This window comes from Pseudopipra pipra, chromosome 1 (genome assembly GCF_036250125.1).
Source record: "Pseudopipra pipra isolate bDixPip1 chromosome 1, bDixPip1.hap1, whole genome shotgun sequence".
NCBI classification, from domain to species: domain Eukaryota; kingdom Metazoa; phylum Chordata; class Aves; order Passeriformes; family Pipridae; genus Pseudopipra; species Pseudopipra pipra.
The window spans coordinates 102178306-102194401 of NC_087549.1; the positions used below are offsets into that span (position 1 = coordinate 102178306).

Here is a 16096-nt window from a genome sequence, read left to right on the forward strand (position 1 = left end):
AAGAACTCTCTTTTTATTTTCTTTCAATTGCCTCTGCTGCAATCACAAGACTTGTCATCTCCTGGTGTGAAATGCACAACAGCAGAAGAGAGAGCAAAGGAGATTTGAGAGAGGGAGAGGGGGAGAGACAGAGAGAAAAAAAAAATGAGCCAACTTACCAAAAAGAAAGGGGAAAAGAGATACACAAAAATAACTTTGACATTTTTGAATAATCCTACATACTGAAAACTTCCATTTAACAGAATAATTAATTAAGTCCAGCTTTTAAAAGCCTGTGTGGAGTTTTTGAGTTCCTCATTCAAATTACAATATATTGTTAGGAGCGGGATACTTAGGAACGGACTCCAGCTTCCTCATCTATACTACAGTGCAGTCAGATTCAAGTCCCACACTGCTTGCTCATGCACACCACTCTTACGTACACGAGCAAACCCCATTGTCTGACCTCCCACACCACTGAGAGTCAGAGGACTGCTCCTCTTTTATGAATAAAAGATCTTTTCTTTTAATAGTTTAACATACATTTTGGCCCACTCTGAACTTCTGAAAAAAACCCTGAAGATTTAAAATATTTATTTTTCAATCTCTAATTAAAAAAAGCCTCTCTAAGCCACTGGCACGCACAGTGGATCTTAACATGCACCCCAGGCATGGAAAAGAAATAACAAGCAAGGGCATGATTCCTCTCTGGGTAAACTACAGCAAAAGAAAGTAAAGCAGACAAAAACTCAGTGTGAGAGACCTATATGGATTCAAATCTGTGAGAAAAGCTGCAGAAGAACAGAGAAGAATTACACTCAGAAGTTTAGCAATTAATAAATAATCCCTGTATCAACACAGACCAGTAAAAACTGTTTCCTTTTACATTAAAGAAAAACACATTTACAACTCAGACCATGAAGCCTGTATACTGTCCTCTTCCTTTTCTCTATATATGCATATACTTGTGGGACATATATGTGTGTGTACATCTATCTATATAGATCTATATGCATATATGCTATTTTGCCCCTAATTGAAAGCTACCCTAAAGGGTAGGCACTAATGGATTTGAAGCGATAAGGTAAAGGCAGACATGCAAAATGCTCCCGAACTTCTGTTCCTAATCAATCACCAGAGATCGGTGACATCATTTAAGCCTTTGATCAGAGCTCCCCTTTCAAGCTTAAAAAGGGGGATAGATTGACCTCCACTAGCGGAGGTACTGAAGAAACACCTAGGATACAATTCACAGTGAAATATGAGAAGTCACCAGCATCCCTCTTCGGAAAACCTATCCCTTCCCACCTTCCTCAAGGAATACAGCGTGCATTCCAGAGCAACCAAGCACAAACAACAGATTTGTCTCTTTCTGCAATAATTAGAAAACAGCCAGGGTAACAACACATCACAAAATCCTTTCAGGTTTTATTTTTGAAACCTGCACAAATCCTACGCAGGCAGTTTACTACATTTGCTTGCATTTAAAAATCTTCTCAAGTCCATTAATACAATAACACAGGAAAAAAAACAAACAAAAAAATCTAAAGGAACTTATTTTTCCAGAATATCTGAGTGGAATGGCTTTAAGAACTAAAGGCTGACATCCATTTTTAGAGAAGAAATAATTTGCAGGAGAACCAGCATCACAGCAAGCATTCACTAAATTTAGCACCAGCCTTTGTCCACATCAGAGCATTCAGGGAGTTTGTATCACTAATCCCACTTCAGCTAAAATTGAGTTCCATTGTTTCTCCTTTCATTTGAGTTTCCATGGCACTTACTAGGACTTAAGTGTTATTTACTTAGTGCAGTTTGTTGAAAACAAAAAACAGTAAGTCCTAATGTGAGCATCAGGTTTGCTTTTTATTTCCTTTTTACTTTCAATAAACTCAAGATGCAGTCAGCATTTTACAGTCTCGGAGATTTCTTCCATCTAAAAAATCTTCAAGAAAAGCAAAGTTGAAAATAGACCCGAAAACATTCATTTCGTTGTTTTGGCTTGATTTTCCCCCATCTGTACTTTTAAAAAATCTAATTGAGCTTCCTGAACAGCAGCAAAAATGTAGTTTATTATCTCCCTCATCAGGTGATCAATGATTTCATTAATAAGACAGATAACAAAACTGTCATATCATCGACACAGTTATGAAAGATGATCCTGGCTTCTTGCTCCATTTTCCAAGGTCTGGGATTCTCTGTGGCAGCTCTGAGTCCATTCAATATTTTCCACAGACAGAGAAAAGTGAAAATCCATTTTGAAACCAATTTCAATTAGGATCCAGAAGCTGTTATCACAGGTGTCGCAGAATGGGCCCGTAAGTGGAAATGTCGCCTATCCATTCTGAAATGAAACCTTATCAGGGGCTACGAAGATGGCTGAGGACAGCCTATCTGTAAATTACTTTTCGTTCTGTGTTAACTCAACCCTAGTTCTGTCATATGGAATTCTTTCCAGCCCCTCATAATAATCTAATGACTAACTAGGCGCTGTACCAAAACGGCTTTTATTCTGCTCGGGCTTCCCTCGCCGAACGAACAGGGTTGCAAATGCAAATAACTGGAGGCGGCCAGGCGAGCAGCGTATTTAGTAATATCATTTAAAGCTCTCATAGTTTATTACAGGAAAGTAACGGGCTTGCATTCTGAAGCCTGTCTCCACCCATTGCATTCCTGGTGATTTTTCAATTGCAAACTCCAAGGCCCAGTTATTTCATTAATTCAGTACCCAAGTAGTGAGGCTTTTCTCTCACATCTTTCAGTCTCCTTTTAGCAAATTATCCCATGACGGAGGATTTATTCAGTCAAAGACCTCGGACTTTGAGAGGCAACAAAAGAATCAAGAGACTTTCTGGTCCACCTGCCTGGCGAATGATGAGGCAGGGTAAAGCCTCCCCTAGAGAAACCAATCAAACCATTGTGTGGCACAGTCAGACCTTTTCAACTGTCAAGCCAGGAGAGCAGGAAAAGAGATGAAAGAACTCAGGATGAAGCTACCATTTACAGAACCATGTGGGAATGGTCTCCAAAGATTTAATAATTGGGATGGAACTCAACTTTCTGAAAACTAAAAGAAAGAAAAAAAAACAGAAAAAAAAAAAAAAAAAAGAACAGAAAAAAGAAAGGGAAGGAAAAGAGAGAAAAGAAAAATAAGAGAAAGAAGGAAAGAAAAGAGAGAGACCAGGAGGAGGGGAAAACACTATTGGTCAGGCCCAGAAGGAACTTTTCCACACACAAAATCCTCTGTTGTTATGTACGAATCCCTACACTGGAAAAGAAGAGAAAGGCAAGCACACGACAGGGACAGAGAGAGAGCAAGAGAGAGAGCTCATGAGAGAGCTACAATATTAACTTCAGTTTCAGCAATTTATTATCCCATCTTAGGAAAAACTCGGTCAGTACAAACCTGTTCTATTATGCAGAACAAAAAAATCCCCTTAGTTTGGGACATCTGGGTGCATTTTCAAGCTATTGCATGCATAAGACTTAAGTTTCCACTTGGCTGCATGTGGAACATGCATGAAAAGTCGTACTAAATGAATAGAAACCAGCATATTTTAAGTGGTTGGCATGTGCAAAGAATGTGCACACACAGCTCCTGTGTAGCAAGACTCCAGCTAAGTGCAGGCAGTGTTTTTTGATAATCTGACCCATAACGCCTTAAAAGCTAAATTTTAAAATCATCTGCACAAAACTCAATACATTTACTATGTACTTCTCTTTTCCAGAGTGCATCTGCACACTTAAAGTATGCATTCATCAGTAGGTCCAGATCACATTTACAAGCAATTTTTTTTTTCTGAATTGCCAGCCTTATGAACAAAAATAGAATCTGCAAATTAAATTGTGACCACTTACAGTATACATCAAAGGCAAAGGCTGTTAATGGGAAATAAGATAACAACACAGCACTAAAAATCCATCTCATTTCCTCTTAGTTGGGAAGGCAGAAGAATGCTTCTCCCTCCCCTTCCACTCTCACCCCAAAATAATGACATATGGCATACACAAACAATGTAGCTTTAATATGGTACCTTCTTTACATAATCACATACTGTACCCTTAGCTCGCTTCCCCTACTTATTGGCATATGTATTTAGTAATAATTTCTATGTAAGCAGAAGCTGAGGTTTTGATTCCTCTGGAAAACAAATAAAAGAAAGGGCAGGGGGGGAAGTAAATAGAAACATACAGAGCAGGGATATAATCAAAGGCAACATTGATGCCTGATTATTTCCTTTTAACTGAAGACAGATATGAAATAGAAAACATCTAGAAGAGAAAAGATGAATGCCATTTGAAAACCTGTTAAGTAATTTAATTACTTCAACTGCCTTAATTTACACAGTTCAGATTGTAAAGCCAAATAGTGTGCCTGCCAGAGGGGTTGCCTAGCTTTAAGTCAATTAAAAGGATTTTTAAAAATTCTTTTTATTTACTTTAGGAAGATGATCTGCTCAGCATAGCTCCTTCACTTGCAGATTCTCTTTTTTGGGATTCAGAATCCAGGAGTTTTCTGTCTTAATTTTTTAATTAAGGGCCCTTCCAGCCCTCCCAAACCACGTGGCACCCATGTGTTTGTTGACATCCATTACCAGCAGCTGGGAGGAAGATGCCACCACTTGAAACAGCAGCGCTGCTGCCATACACCTTCCCCCCTTTGGTGGCAATGGCTGGCACAGCAGTGTAGGGTCATTAGGAGGCCCTTTCTCTTTAAGGGTATCTGCCCTTGAGACCAATACTTAACAGCAGTGAGATATCACTGAAGCTTCAGCTGCCAGCAGGCTATTTCCTTCTAAAAATCAAACCTCCTGGTTGCTTCCTTCTCCTCAGTACTTGTGGGCTGCAATGGCTGAACTTTTTGAGGTCTGATTGATAACAGACTCCTCAAAGCACAGAGCATGGTACTGTCACCATACTGCAGAGAAACATTTTAAACCTTTTTATTATTATCATCACTTATTCTATTTCAAAACCAAGGTACTATTGGAATATGGTTGCTTGGGTGTTTTGTGGTTGGGTCTTTTTTTGTTGTTTTTCAGGAAAAAAAAACTCCCCAGTGTATAATTTCCTAAATTTAACCTCCACTTTGTCCAGGTGGCAAGCTTCTGCTGCTAACTAATGTTTTCTCCTGATTCCACCTCGTGTTATCCAGCAGGATGTTAAGTCATTACTTACTGATTACAGTGATTGCAGGGATAAGCCACTCAATCATCTCTTTCTGGAACTTGCAAAGGGATACAGGAGGATTGACATTTAATATCCCTTATGCTATTAACCACTGCAGCGAGGGGAGAGAAGGGGGGAAAAAATGAGGGAAATCTCAGCAGAATTAATGAAGCAATACTGTACTGCACTTGCAGAGATCACTGGGTTTAGAGTGGGGTAAGGGTAGGGCTGGCTCGCTGAGGAACAACACTAGAAAATCATATCAGGCAGAATGAGTTATTACAGTCTACAAAAAACCATAACTTGATGACTGAAATTTTATTAGTAAGCATAAAGGACCATGGGTGCATTACTCCAAAAGAACATGTATTTAATCAGCTACTCACATCAGATTACAATATACCAAGACATGCAGTCTCCACTTAATTAAAACCTCCAATACTTTCATTTTCAATATTTTCAAGCATCAGGGGATTCTGTTCTCCCCAATAGTAAGTGTCTTCTTTTAAGTTTATCCTCTTACAACTTGGTTGCAAATATTAGAACAGAAGGGTACACAAAATCTTACAGGTTTAGGTCTTTGCCCTTATTTTTCTGGGCTACCACATGTGACCATTCTACCCTTAACTTTCATGCTGCTGTGTACCACTTACAGATAGGAATTACCTGCAGTATTTCTCTTGCTGAAAAACAAAACCCTCAGAAAAACACGTACATTGAAGTCATCATTTCCAGTATCTAATACTACAGGATGTTTACTCCTTGACCTGAAAATGAGAAGTAAAGAGGGCCCCTCCATCCCCTTTGATTTCAGGGCAAGAGGATGGCATCTCCTGATCACTTTGTAGAATCAGGTCTCATATAATCAATTCAGCACTCAATTTACAAGTCACTAAAATAGTACAGGCAATGGGTTTTGATACCTAACAACCTCTTTTGAACCCTGACCTCTCAACAGGACCCTGAGCACATCAGTCCAACAAGGGGGCCAAGAATGGGTATTATGATTAACACCTATTTTATGGTGAGGCTTGAAAGCAAGCAGCAGGATAAGTAACCAACTAAAAGTTTAAACAGGAAATGTGATTCTTGTGGGGTTGCAGACTGCTTCCCTCAGTAAACCCTAAAACTACTAGGAAGAAGGAAAAAAAAAATAGAAAGGAGACCTAGATGAAGCTGGCTCTTCTTCTGAAATAATCAAAGTGGACGCATGAACTTCCTCTCATTTATTCATCTATCAAGTTTGGTTTTAAGTTACATCATCATTAAGATAATAATTTCTGCTTTCTATCACTTTAAAGTATGTTCTCAATAACTATCTGATTCTGATAAAGGTAGTCAAGTCCACAACCTACATACGTTTATAATTAGCTTTTTTTAAGGCAGAGTAATAGGTTAATAAGAAATATCAGATTACACTGGAACAAGCTCATGGGTCAAAAACCAGACAAAACACATCAAACTGAAAATAAGTGCTTGCCTGTCAGACACTGAAGGAGTTCCTATACAATAACTGCATTGTTTTAATGCAACATTAAAGACATCATTTTAGAGCCAAAATGTCCAAAAGTGGAAAGCATTTTAGTCACCAACAAAATTCACAAGCCAAACAGTAAATAAATCAGGGTTGAACACAGCATTACAATTTCCTAATGTTCTCCAAGCAATGCTGTGAAGTGCAGCTTTGCCTTGTAAAAGTATTCATTCAGTCCTCACAGAAATTCCCCGTACTTTTTAGAAATTAAAGCAAAAAATTAATTATAGCCATGGTACAGATTAAGTGAAAAAAAAAACAAATGGCACTGAGCTGAGGGCTGTGTTAGATTAGCATGGCTCTTTTTGGTCAACACCTCTTAGGAAGTACTCTATCAATAAATCTGATTCACCTCCAAAGCAGAGCACAGAGTCAAAGCAGCCTGCCTGGTACAGCATTAAAGCCACTGCTTAATTGTGAGCATGCAAACAGCCATATTATTAGGGCAAACAGAGCTAGTCCCGTGGCTAACGCAAGGCATTCACTCCAGTTGGCTGGACTGGAGTTCACGACTTGACTGCAGGGCTGGGATGGGAAGGCTGTGACTCCCCGTGCCGGGTGCGGGAGGGCAGGGTGGTGAGCACGGCTGCACGGGCAGGGCAGGGCAGCGAGCGGAGTTGGCTGCTCCAGCACTCAGCGCTCAGCCTGACACATGGGCTTGGCGTGCTGCTGGTCTCAGCCACAGCTCGTGTGCCGGGCTGCGGGACACGGCAGCCGGGGAGCAGGCACGCTGCTCGCCCTCGCCGGCAGAGCAGCACGGAGGAGCGGCCGAGAACAAGCCTTCCTGTCGGCATTCATCGCGACTTAGCAAGGCAAGTCATTGTGTGGACTCCTGCAACGTTTACAGCATTCACCTGAAGATTTCTTTTTAATCCTCGAAATTACTTGAAATTACAGGAGGTACTGTAATATCCAGTGGAGATCTAACAAGGCAGGTTTCATGACCTGGGAAAGGCTCTCCAAGGGGAGTACAGAACTAATGTAAATGATTTTATCAATGGACACTACTTTTCTTTGCAACTTCATAGAAACGTGTGTGTGCACGCAGCAACTTTCAGGATTACCTAAATCCAAGCTCTGACATAGTAGGGAACAGGGTCTTTACTGCTTTGTCTCCAGAAAACTGGCACGGATGCACACGTGAGAAGATAAGACCTGACAACTGGTAGCAAGGTGGTCCAGGACGCTGGCCTCATTACTCCAATGTAATACCGGTGACACAGTCATGACACAAATACTATTTGTTTTTGCTATAACCTTGCCAAAGCAGATCAATGTGAGGCTGTCGAGTCCCAGGATACCGAAAAGTAAGCTGACTTTATACCCTAGCACAAACTTTTTTTCACACAGCCTTTTGTGAATTAACATCTCCATTAGCAGCTTTCTTTAGCAGTTTTTTGTCTCCCTGAGTATTAGCTTAGCAGTAAATATATCAGTAAACAAAGCAGTAAAAGGAACAATTTGCAAAGAAATGTATACTATTAAACTGAATCCGGTTTGGTCAAGGCATACAAAATTAAACACAAAGAAGAAAAAATCAAAAGCTTGCAAAAATTAATTCAAAACAAAGGAAAAGTGGTCCTACTGGGTATCAAAGGGCACCAAAGTTTTTTCTTAGTTATTTCAAATTATATTTGGGTTTTTTTTACTTTTTTGATCATTGTTTTTTAAAAGAAGTTTTAATTTGCTACAGCACTAAGACCTTCCCCACATGTTTTGTCCTGGAGCACATTTTAATGGCTCAGTTATAAATCCCTGAAATTAGGGGTTTATAATGGAAATGCTGGCAGGCCCATATCTTACACATTGCTAGCATCTCAGCAACACAGTCAGAGTTTGTAGTTAGGTGAGTGTAGCAGAAATCTTTTTGGTGTTAAGTAGTGACAGGAACTCAGCAGAAGTGGCCAACATGTAAACTGTGCCCCATGCCTGTTACAGTGCAGCTGGTACCTTCCAAAGGGCACCCTCAAATCTGAGCCTCAGAAATTGCACTGCTCCTCTTCCAGGTCACATTTCTCACTTTCTTTCCCTTGCACCTAGGTTAACACCAGGCTCTTCAATAAACAGTCCACACATCATATGATTTAAAAGTTTTCCACACTCAACAGCGATTTTAACATAGATCCTTCTACTGGATGTGTCACTCACTTCTGGGAGCTTTTGAAATAGTAGTATTTTCTTTGTTTCTTCATGATTGTAAGCTTTGCATAAAAACCATAACTAGCAGCTTTCAATCTGTTTATGATCTAAGTTCTGACTCCTTCAGAAGACAGCAGAGCTGCTGAGAAAATACTAATCCATACATCACACCTCAGACTTGTCACTCAAGTACATGTTACCCTGCAAACTTCGTTAATTCATGAGTTGTCCTGAAGGACAGAGGCACTGATATTAGACATGATTATGAGGTGACTGGTGTGATAGGCAGATTTTGCTCTGCAATGACATCAGTCTTCTGACAAGAACAACAAGGATCATTCCGTCCTTTTGTTATTTTTAAGGGTACCTTACCTTGTTAAACAGACTATTCAAATACAAATCACGACACTTAACATTACCACAGCCCTTGCAAAAAAGAGGCACTGAATCAACAAAAGCTGCTTTTTGTAGGAGTGTTTTGTAGGAGTGGAGTCTTATACCAACTGAAGATGTTCCTGTAGTAATACTTATTCCAGCATTAAAGAACAAAAGATGCAAATGCAATGCAAGCTCCAGCTTTCATGCAAACTGTCCTTGTAACCGAAATTCATTATCATGACAATCACATCTGCAAAAAGCAAAACTTTTAAAACATTGCAACAGTACAACTCATGTTTAAGTTCCTAAAGTTCTGGTATTAGTATTTGTTTTGGTACATACTCCATGGAGCCTCTACACTAAGAGGAAATTTTTCATATCCAAGAAGGAATCGAATTTTTTATCCCTTTGAAGCCCAACCCTGCATCTCTGGAAAGTCGTTTATTCTTATTCCTTATACATGAAGGTAGAATAGAAACCCAAACCTTGGAGATCCTGGCGATTTACCTAAATATGAAGACTAATAAGACCAACACTTACCTACTGAAAACAAAGTTAACTGTCATTACCTTAACAAATAGCAGCCTAAGGCCCCAGGATGTGTACTACATTAGCATCTCATTCCATTAACAGGAGACAATTCCAGTGACAAAACTTTGCAGTCATTCGTTAGACTTAAAATCTTTCCAGCTCTTGGGAGTTTGGTGCCCTTGATATACAGTAATACTCCATCTAGGTGAAGCAGGTAGTTGAGAACTAATACTACAGTTACAGAGAGAAAAATATTTGACCACAGAGTAAATCAGTGTGTCAGAATTAGGCTAATTTTAGCCGTCTAAATCCAAATGTTTAATGATAACATTCAAACTAGCCCAAACAGTCAGAGATATGTGCCAATATTGAGTTTGAGTACAAACCTCAGACACATCAAAGAATATGCATATGTGTTTAAGTGTGCATCTGCTTGAAAAGTTGGGCCAATGTGGAAAATCTTTTTATAAAAAAAAAACCCAAAAAACAATGGGGAGCTCTTCAGCTAATGTGAACCACTGTAATTCCATTGACAGCAACGGATCTGTGCTGACTTACACCAGCTGAGGATCTAATTTCATATGCCTTAGAAAACTGATGCAACTTTTTCCATAGCTGCTCAAGAGTTTCTATACCCTTGTGGGGATCAACTCCAACTAGTAGGTCAGTAGGTGATGAGTTTGCTTGCAATCTGAAGTCTAGTCACACAGAAGGATACTGGGACAAGTGCCATCTAATTTTTACTGACCCACAGAGATTCCCCTCTAGTATGGATGTAGGACTCATGTATTTTCTGCTGTAGTCTGTTTCTCTGAGAAAGCAGAAACCTTTATTCAAGATATCAAAGTAAGAATCTGACCTGGACCACAAGCCCAGATGAGTGAGCATGACGGAAGCAGAAAGCATGAACAGAAAATGTTTTGCCAGGAATACACTGAGTACAAAATATACAGAAAGGTATCTTCTGTTTTTAGCCATTGCTAAACTGATTTGCAAAAAACCAGCAGTTAATCTTCAGCTATCCAAAATACACAGGTCGAAACTCTGCCCACACCCTTTCAAGCAATTTTCTTTCCTAATGCAAAGGGAGTTTTACATTAATAGGAACGAATACACTCTGCCCTCTTACACTGAACAATGAAAGGGCTAGGGCTGGGATTACACATTCTCAGGAGAGGCAGGGAATATGTAAAATTGTCAAGTGAGGTAATCTCTGGGGAGGATTAAGAAAACTACTCCAGTTTTGCAAATCTACAAGCTGTACATTCACAACTTTGAAATGAATTCACAGGAGGATAGGCTCCTAGCGTGAGGTTTTGTTCCTGGCCATTAAGGAACTTTGGGGGGGGGGGGTTGCAGCCCTTTGCAAGAAGTAAGTTTATTTGTAAAAGAAGAGGAAAAAAAGACCTTTGCCATTAATTTTGACAGAGCTACTTCTGTCTCTTTAGTATTAACTAATTATCTAACTAGTGGAAGATATTTCAATGGCCAAATGCAAAGAACTTGCAAGACCTGCCAGGCTAATCTAGACAATTTCCAAAACAGCAAAAACAGGAACTTCCTATAATAAATAACTTAGCACATTTACATCTCAAATTAGAACATCTGGAAGAAAAAGACTATGCCTGATGCCAAAAATGGCCTTATTGTATCCTACCACTTTCCACCACACCCCCCTCCTTGCTCGTTTTCTTTAGCCTTTCTTTAAAACAAACACTGATCCAGGTGCAAATGCTCAATTCACAAGGAATGCAGTGAACATAAAATTACTGTAGGTTTGGCTGCTAGTAAATCCCTGCTGTTACTCACCATTGGAAGTTGTGCTGGAGGCAACAGCTTTCTCACTGACATCTGTTCGACTGGAGCATTTCACAATGGAATTCTCCACTTTTTTCTTCTCTGTAGTGGTAGAGCTATGGGACTGTGCCTCCATGATGACTTCTCATTACTTCAGCTCTCCTTGCACTAATACCTGAATGAAACAAGAGTCATAAACTTTAAAGACTGTTCCAAATCTTAGCCCAAAACTTTTCACACCTCTCACCTGAAGAAGAGCCTGCAGCACAACTGAATTAGCAGTTCACAGGCCATTTTTGTATGCTCATCAGATTATGTTTGCATGCATGAATTCCTGAGGAATTTAAAGAAACACTAACACCAAAAATAAGCATGTTTGCTTTTAAATAGAATCATCATGAAAAACCACTATGCTGCCTGCTTGATGGGTAGGTCCATTTTTTTCAATCCTGTAGGATTTTAATGGATCCAGGGGGAAAAAAACTGGTATTTTCTCATATGTCCAGAGCACCTTGGAACAATGAAAGAAAAAAATCAAGACAGACCTTCGTGTTGACTCTAGAAGCCAAATATTTAAATTTCAGCTTTCATGATACCTCAGCACACTGCAGTGGGAATTATCCTGTCTATCTCTACACCTTGTCTTACTTGTGTAAATATCTCTCAGTTTGTTTGTTCAGAAATCTAACTCAAACAAAGGTGCATTGGAGCAACACCCTGAAAACCACAGGGAAAGGCAAATATTATTGCTGGTGGCACATAATGAGATCACTTTCTTTTGCATGAAAACACTGGAAATGGAAAGTTCTATAGAGATGTGTGTCTGGTTATTTTGCCTTTCCTGGCTATTTCTCTTTATTCTCAGATCTTTTACATTCCAAATATAAACCCAAGAAGCCAAATATAAACCCATATAAGCCCAAGCTTCCTAAAGGGTATCAGTGCTTGTGCACCAGTGCAGGCACATCAGGCCCCAAGACTGCAGGGATCTTGGGCTGTGAAGACAAGCGTTTCCAAGCACTGGTCTGCAACTTAACTTGATGCACACCTGTCTGTCCAATTAAGCTTTACACAAATCATCAATATTCAGCATACATCGTGCTTAGAAACAGTACTTTGGTAGTTTGAACATGAACCCGTGCAACAACAACAAAAAATAATAATAAAGAGAGTATTTTCCACTCTGAGCAGCACTGCAGCCATTAGCGAAACGGGTCAGAAATAGAAGGAAGTCACGCTGTTCTAGAATAAAATAAAAAAGAAAGGCTTCAAAAAAAGCCACAAAGTATAATGAAGCGTAATTACATTATGAACCTGTTTCCTCAATTCTGACAGTCAAAATAAAAAAAAAAAAAGAAACAAAACCAAATCAATCCAAAAAAACTAAACCAAAACAAAAACAAAACAAAAAAAGGGGTTACAAAGCCAATTCATCACTGTCTAGTAAACCTTCCCCTTCCCACCTTCCTAGTAGGAGTTCTTTTTAATAGTACAATAAAACACTCCAAAGCCTCATTGTTATATAGTAGGGATCAAAGAAGAGCCCAATCACTAAATGAATCATTATTTAGCTAGTCAGCACAGCCAGGGATCTGGGCTAGATATCAGAGACTCTATGCCACTGACCTGCTGTCTAAGCTTTGGCAAGGCATTTTTCTTCCCTTGAGTTTTTTGCTTGCTAAAAAGAGAAATAACAAAGCTCTGCCTGCTGTAGCAGAGTACTTCTAAAACTACTTGCAAGATCTATCTGTGAAAGTGCTGTAAATATTATTGTGATCTGTGAAACAACTTCCTACCAGAACTAAGGGGAATGTCAGGTGTCTTAAACAGGGAGCAGGAAAGATCTAACAATACTCAACTTGCAACATTTTTACCCAGCAATGCACAAATCACCTTGAGATCTCACACAAGCTTTGTAAACAGTATCTTTTCAAATTTTTCATATGCTTCCTCCCCTTTTCCTCTTGCACACCTCATGCCAGAGCATCCACAGCTTTGGTCAGTTATCATGTATAGCTTGCTTTTCAGTCCCTTGCATTTCTGCCAGGCTGTTCACACATGAAAAGAACATGCTTGTTTTCTCTGTACATCCCTAGCCACATAAACACCAAAATCTGCCTATACCCATCCTCTGCCACTGCGTGAGTGAGTCCTTCAATCCTCTGAATAACCCTCTTTGAGTTATTTAACATTCTTTAAAAAGAATAACTTTCTATGCTGTCTCAGATGGAATTTAAAAAGCTATACATCTTCAGTTGTGGTTATTTTTCTTCTGTTTTGCCTCCTCTCCCCTAAGGGCCAAGACATTCAGGTGGCATCTTCATTTACATGAAAGAGAGTGACTTTGAAAAATCTGAAGAGGAAGCTGCAGAACTTGTCCCACATTTTGTTTGGTTCTTGGTTCACAAGCATGTTTCTTTTGGTTTAAAGTCATGAAAAGAAACAATTATACTCCCTACACAACTAGAAAGGAAGAAGCCACATACTCTGCCTCCACAAAGCCAGTGGAGTGGCATGAAACATTTGGGCAAAGGTCACAAAAACCTTTGATGACAGGTATCTACAGTGGCTCCACTGCCTCCTGAAACATAGATGTCTGTGCAGATATGTGCGAGGAGCCCCCACTTATCTCTACCTCCTTTCCCTCTCCACCATGGCAGGATTACAAACTGATCTAACCACTGCTCAGAAAAAGAAGGAGATGAAGGTACTGAAGAAAACCGTAATCTCCTAAAAAGCATCACTGGGTCATCTGCAATTCAAGAGCAACGTGTGGCTGCTCAAAGCGGCATCATCCATTCTCTTGGCTACCTTTTTCTTTCCCTAACAGACTACCAATAAGATTTTTCTGGTGCTTTAGGGTCATCTTCTTTAATGGACAAAGACTAGCAGACATAATTCCACATTTCCCATCACTCTCTATCACTTTTTTATGCTATCTACTGCGGAAAAAGATACAGAACAGAGGCCTAAGTAGCACTTAAATTTTTGGACAGAAATTGCAAAATTGGCCAAGAACTGATATAAACATCTGCTCTTGGTACCTGTTCTGTTTCATGTCTGCTTAGTTTACATCCAGAAAGCTGCTTTTATTCATGTCAGCATGGAAGAGGGAACACTGCCGGAGTAAACTTTCTTACTCAGCTCTACACTGTGCACCACAAGCCAATGGCCCTGGCACTGCAGGTCTTTCCTCCTGTGTCTTCCTTCCTCTGCTCCCAACCCACACGTAGGGGGCATGGGCCCCTGCAAGAATTCTTGCAGATCCAGCTACACTCCAGTGCTGTATCAACTACATGGCAGGGAAAGTAAGGAAAACCAGGAGAGCTGGCAGGATTCACAATCAGATGTATGTGGTTTGGTATATTTTGCCAATAGGGAAGCAGTCAACTGAAAATCAATATGGTGCCCCCAAAATCTTTGTTTTCCTTAAGACCAAGTTGAAAACACACACCAGACGTGCATATCTTCTAGAATCATTCTCCTTAATTTTGGCTGTGATTTTTATTTTCTCTCAGAAATTGTGCTGAGATGTGGGAATTACAGTTCACCAAAAAAGAGAAAATGCCCAGTACAATGTAAAGATGTTTTTCCACTGGTTGTTAACCCCTATCAAAAAGCATTCTAAAAAGCAGACAGCCTGACATTGTATCCACATTAAAATATAAAGTGGCTTATGTTAGGGTGTACATGGCTCTCTCCAGCATGTGGGTCAGTGACTTCCCTGTTCCTACCCCCAGGCCTGAGACAGTCTGTATCTATTCTGCAGCAAGCTCCACTTTCAAAAAACCTGAAAGCTGGCTATCCAGCATCTCCATGTGCATATAAGTGGCAAGAAAATACTATAACAATATATGGGGAAAAGCCTGAACTTTCATAGGTAAATAGAGGGATAAACATTCCTTCCTGAAAGCAAACATTCATGGCTTTTTCCCATTCAACCACGCTGGAACCTACTGTAATTTCCCTAAAGCCTGAACCCACTGCATAATTAATTCCAGATCCCCATTTTAAACCTGATCCCTCTCAAAACAGCAACCTGCAGGTGTGTCTCTTCTTTTTAAAACATAAATGTAAACCTTCACCAACTGCATATTATATTGGAGGAATTTTAGGAACAAGCTACTGGAATGAACTGGAATGAGGAAAACTGTCTCTTTTAAAAGAAGCGTCGACAAAAGACAATATGTTGGAAACTTGTTTTGAAAAGAAGAATTCTTTCAAGCAACTTGAAATTATTTAACTTCCAATCCTTATGTATGTTGATTATAAAACTGTGCCCTACAGTAGTAAAAATAATCATATTAATATACTAGGGAGAAAAAAAAACATCTTTTTGTTCATTTTCTTTCAGTGCAAACTAACCAAAACCACTGGTGCAGCCCAGTGCCAGGAAGAGCAGGAAACATGACCCTTCCTGAACATAGATTTCGAGTTTTCAAGAAATCTTCAGCTCTGTGCTCCTTCTTCTCTCTGAACTACTTATTAAATCATTTTATTTATATTGCATACATTAGTTGTAAAGACCAGACCATGTAATCTTTATTCATAGGAATAGGCTCACTGACT

At 39.6% G+C, this 16096-nt stretch overlaps 1 protein-coding gene across 3 annotated transcripts in view; it reads right to left on the minus strand.

Annotated features, from left to right (window-relative positions):
• The window catches only part of GLI3 (GLI family zinc finger 3), a 209533-nt gene that overhangs the window by 182617 nt on the left and 10820 nt on the right, over positions 1 to 16096 (minus strand). For all 3 annotated transcript variants that reach the window (XM_064668336.1, XM_064668325.1, XM_064668331.1), the window contains one exon: positions 11540 to 11702. In XM_064668336.1, coding sequence (XP_064524406.1) covers positions 11540 to 11663 — 124 coding nt within the window. In that variant the 5' untranslated portion in view covers positions 11664 to 11702. The remainder of the gene's footprint in view (positions 1 to 11539; positions 11703 to 16096) is intronic.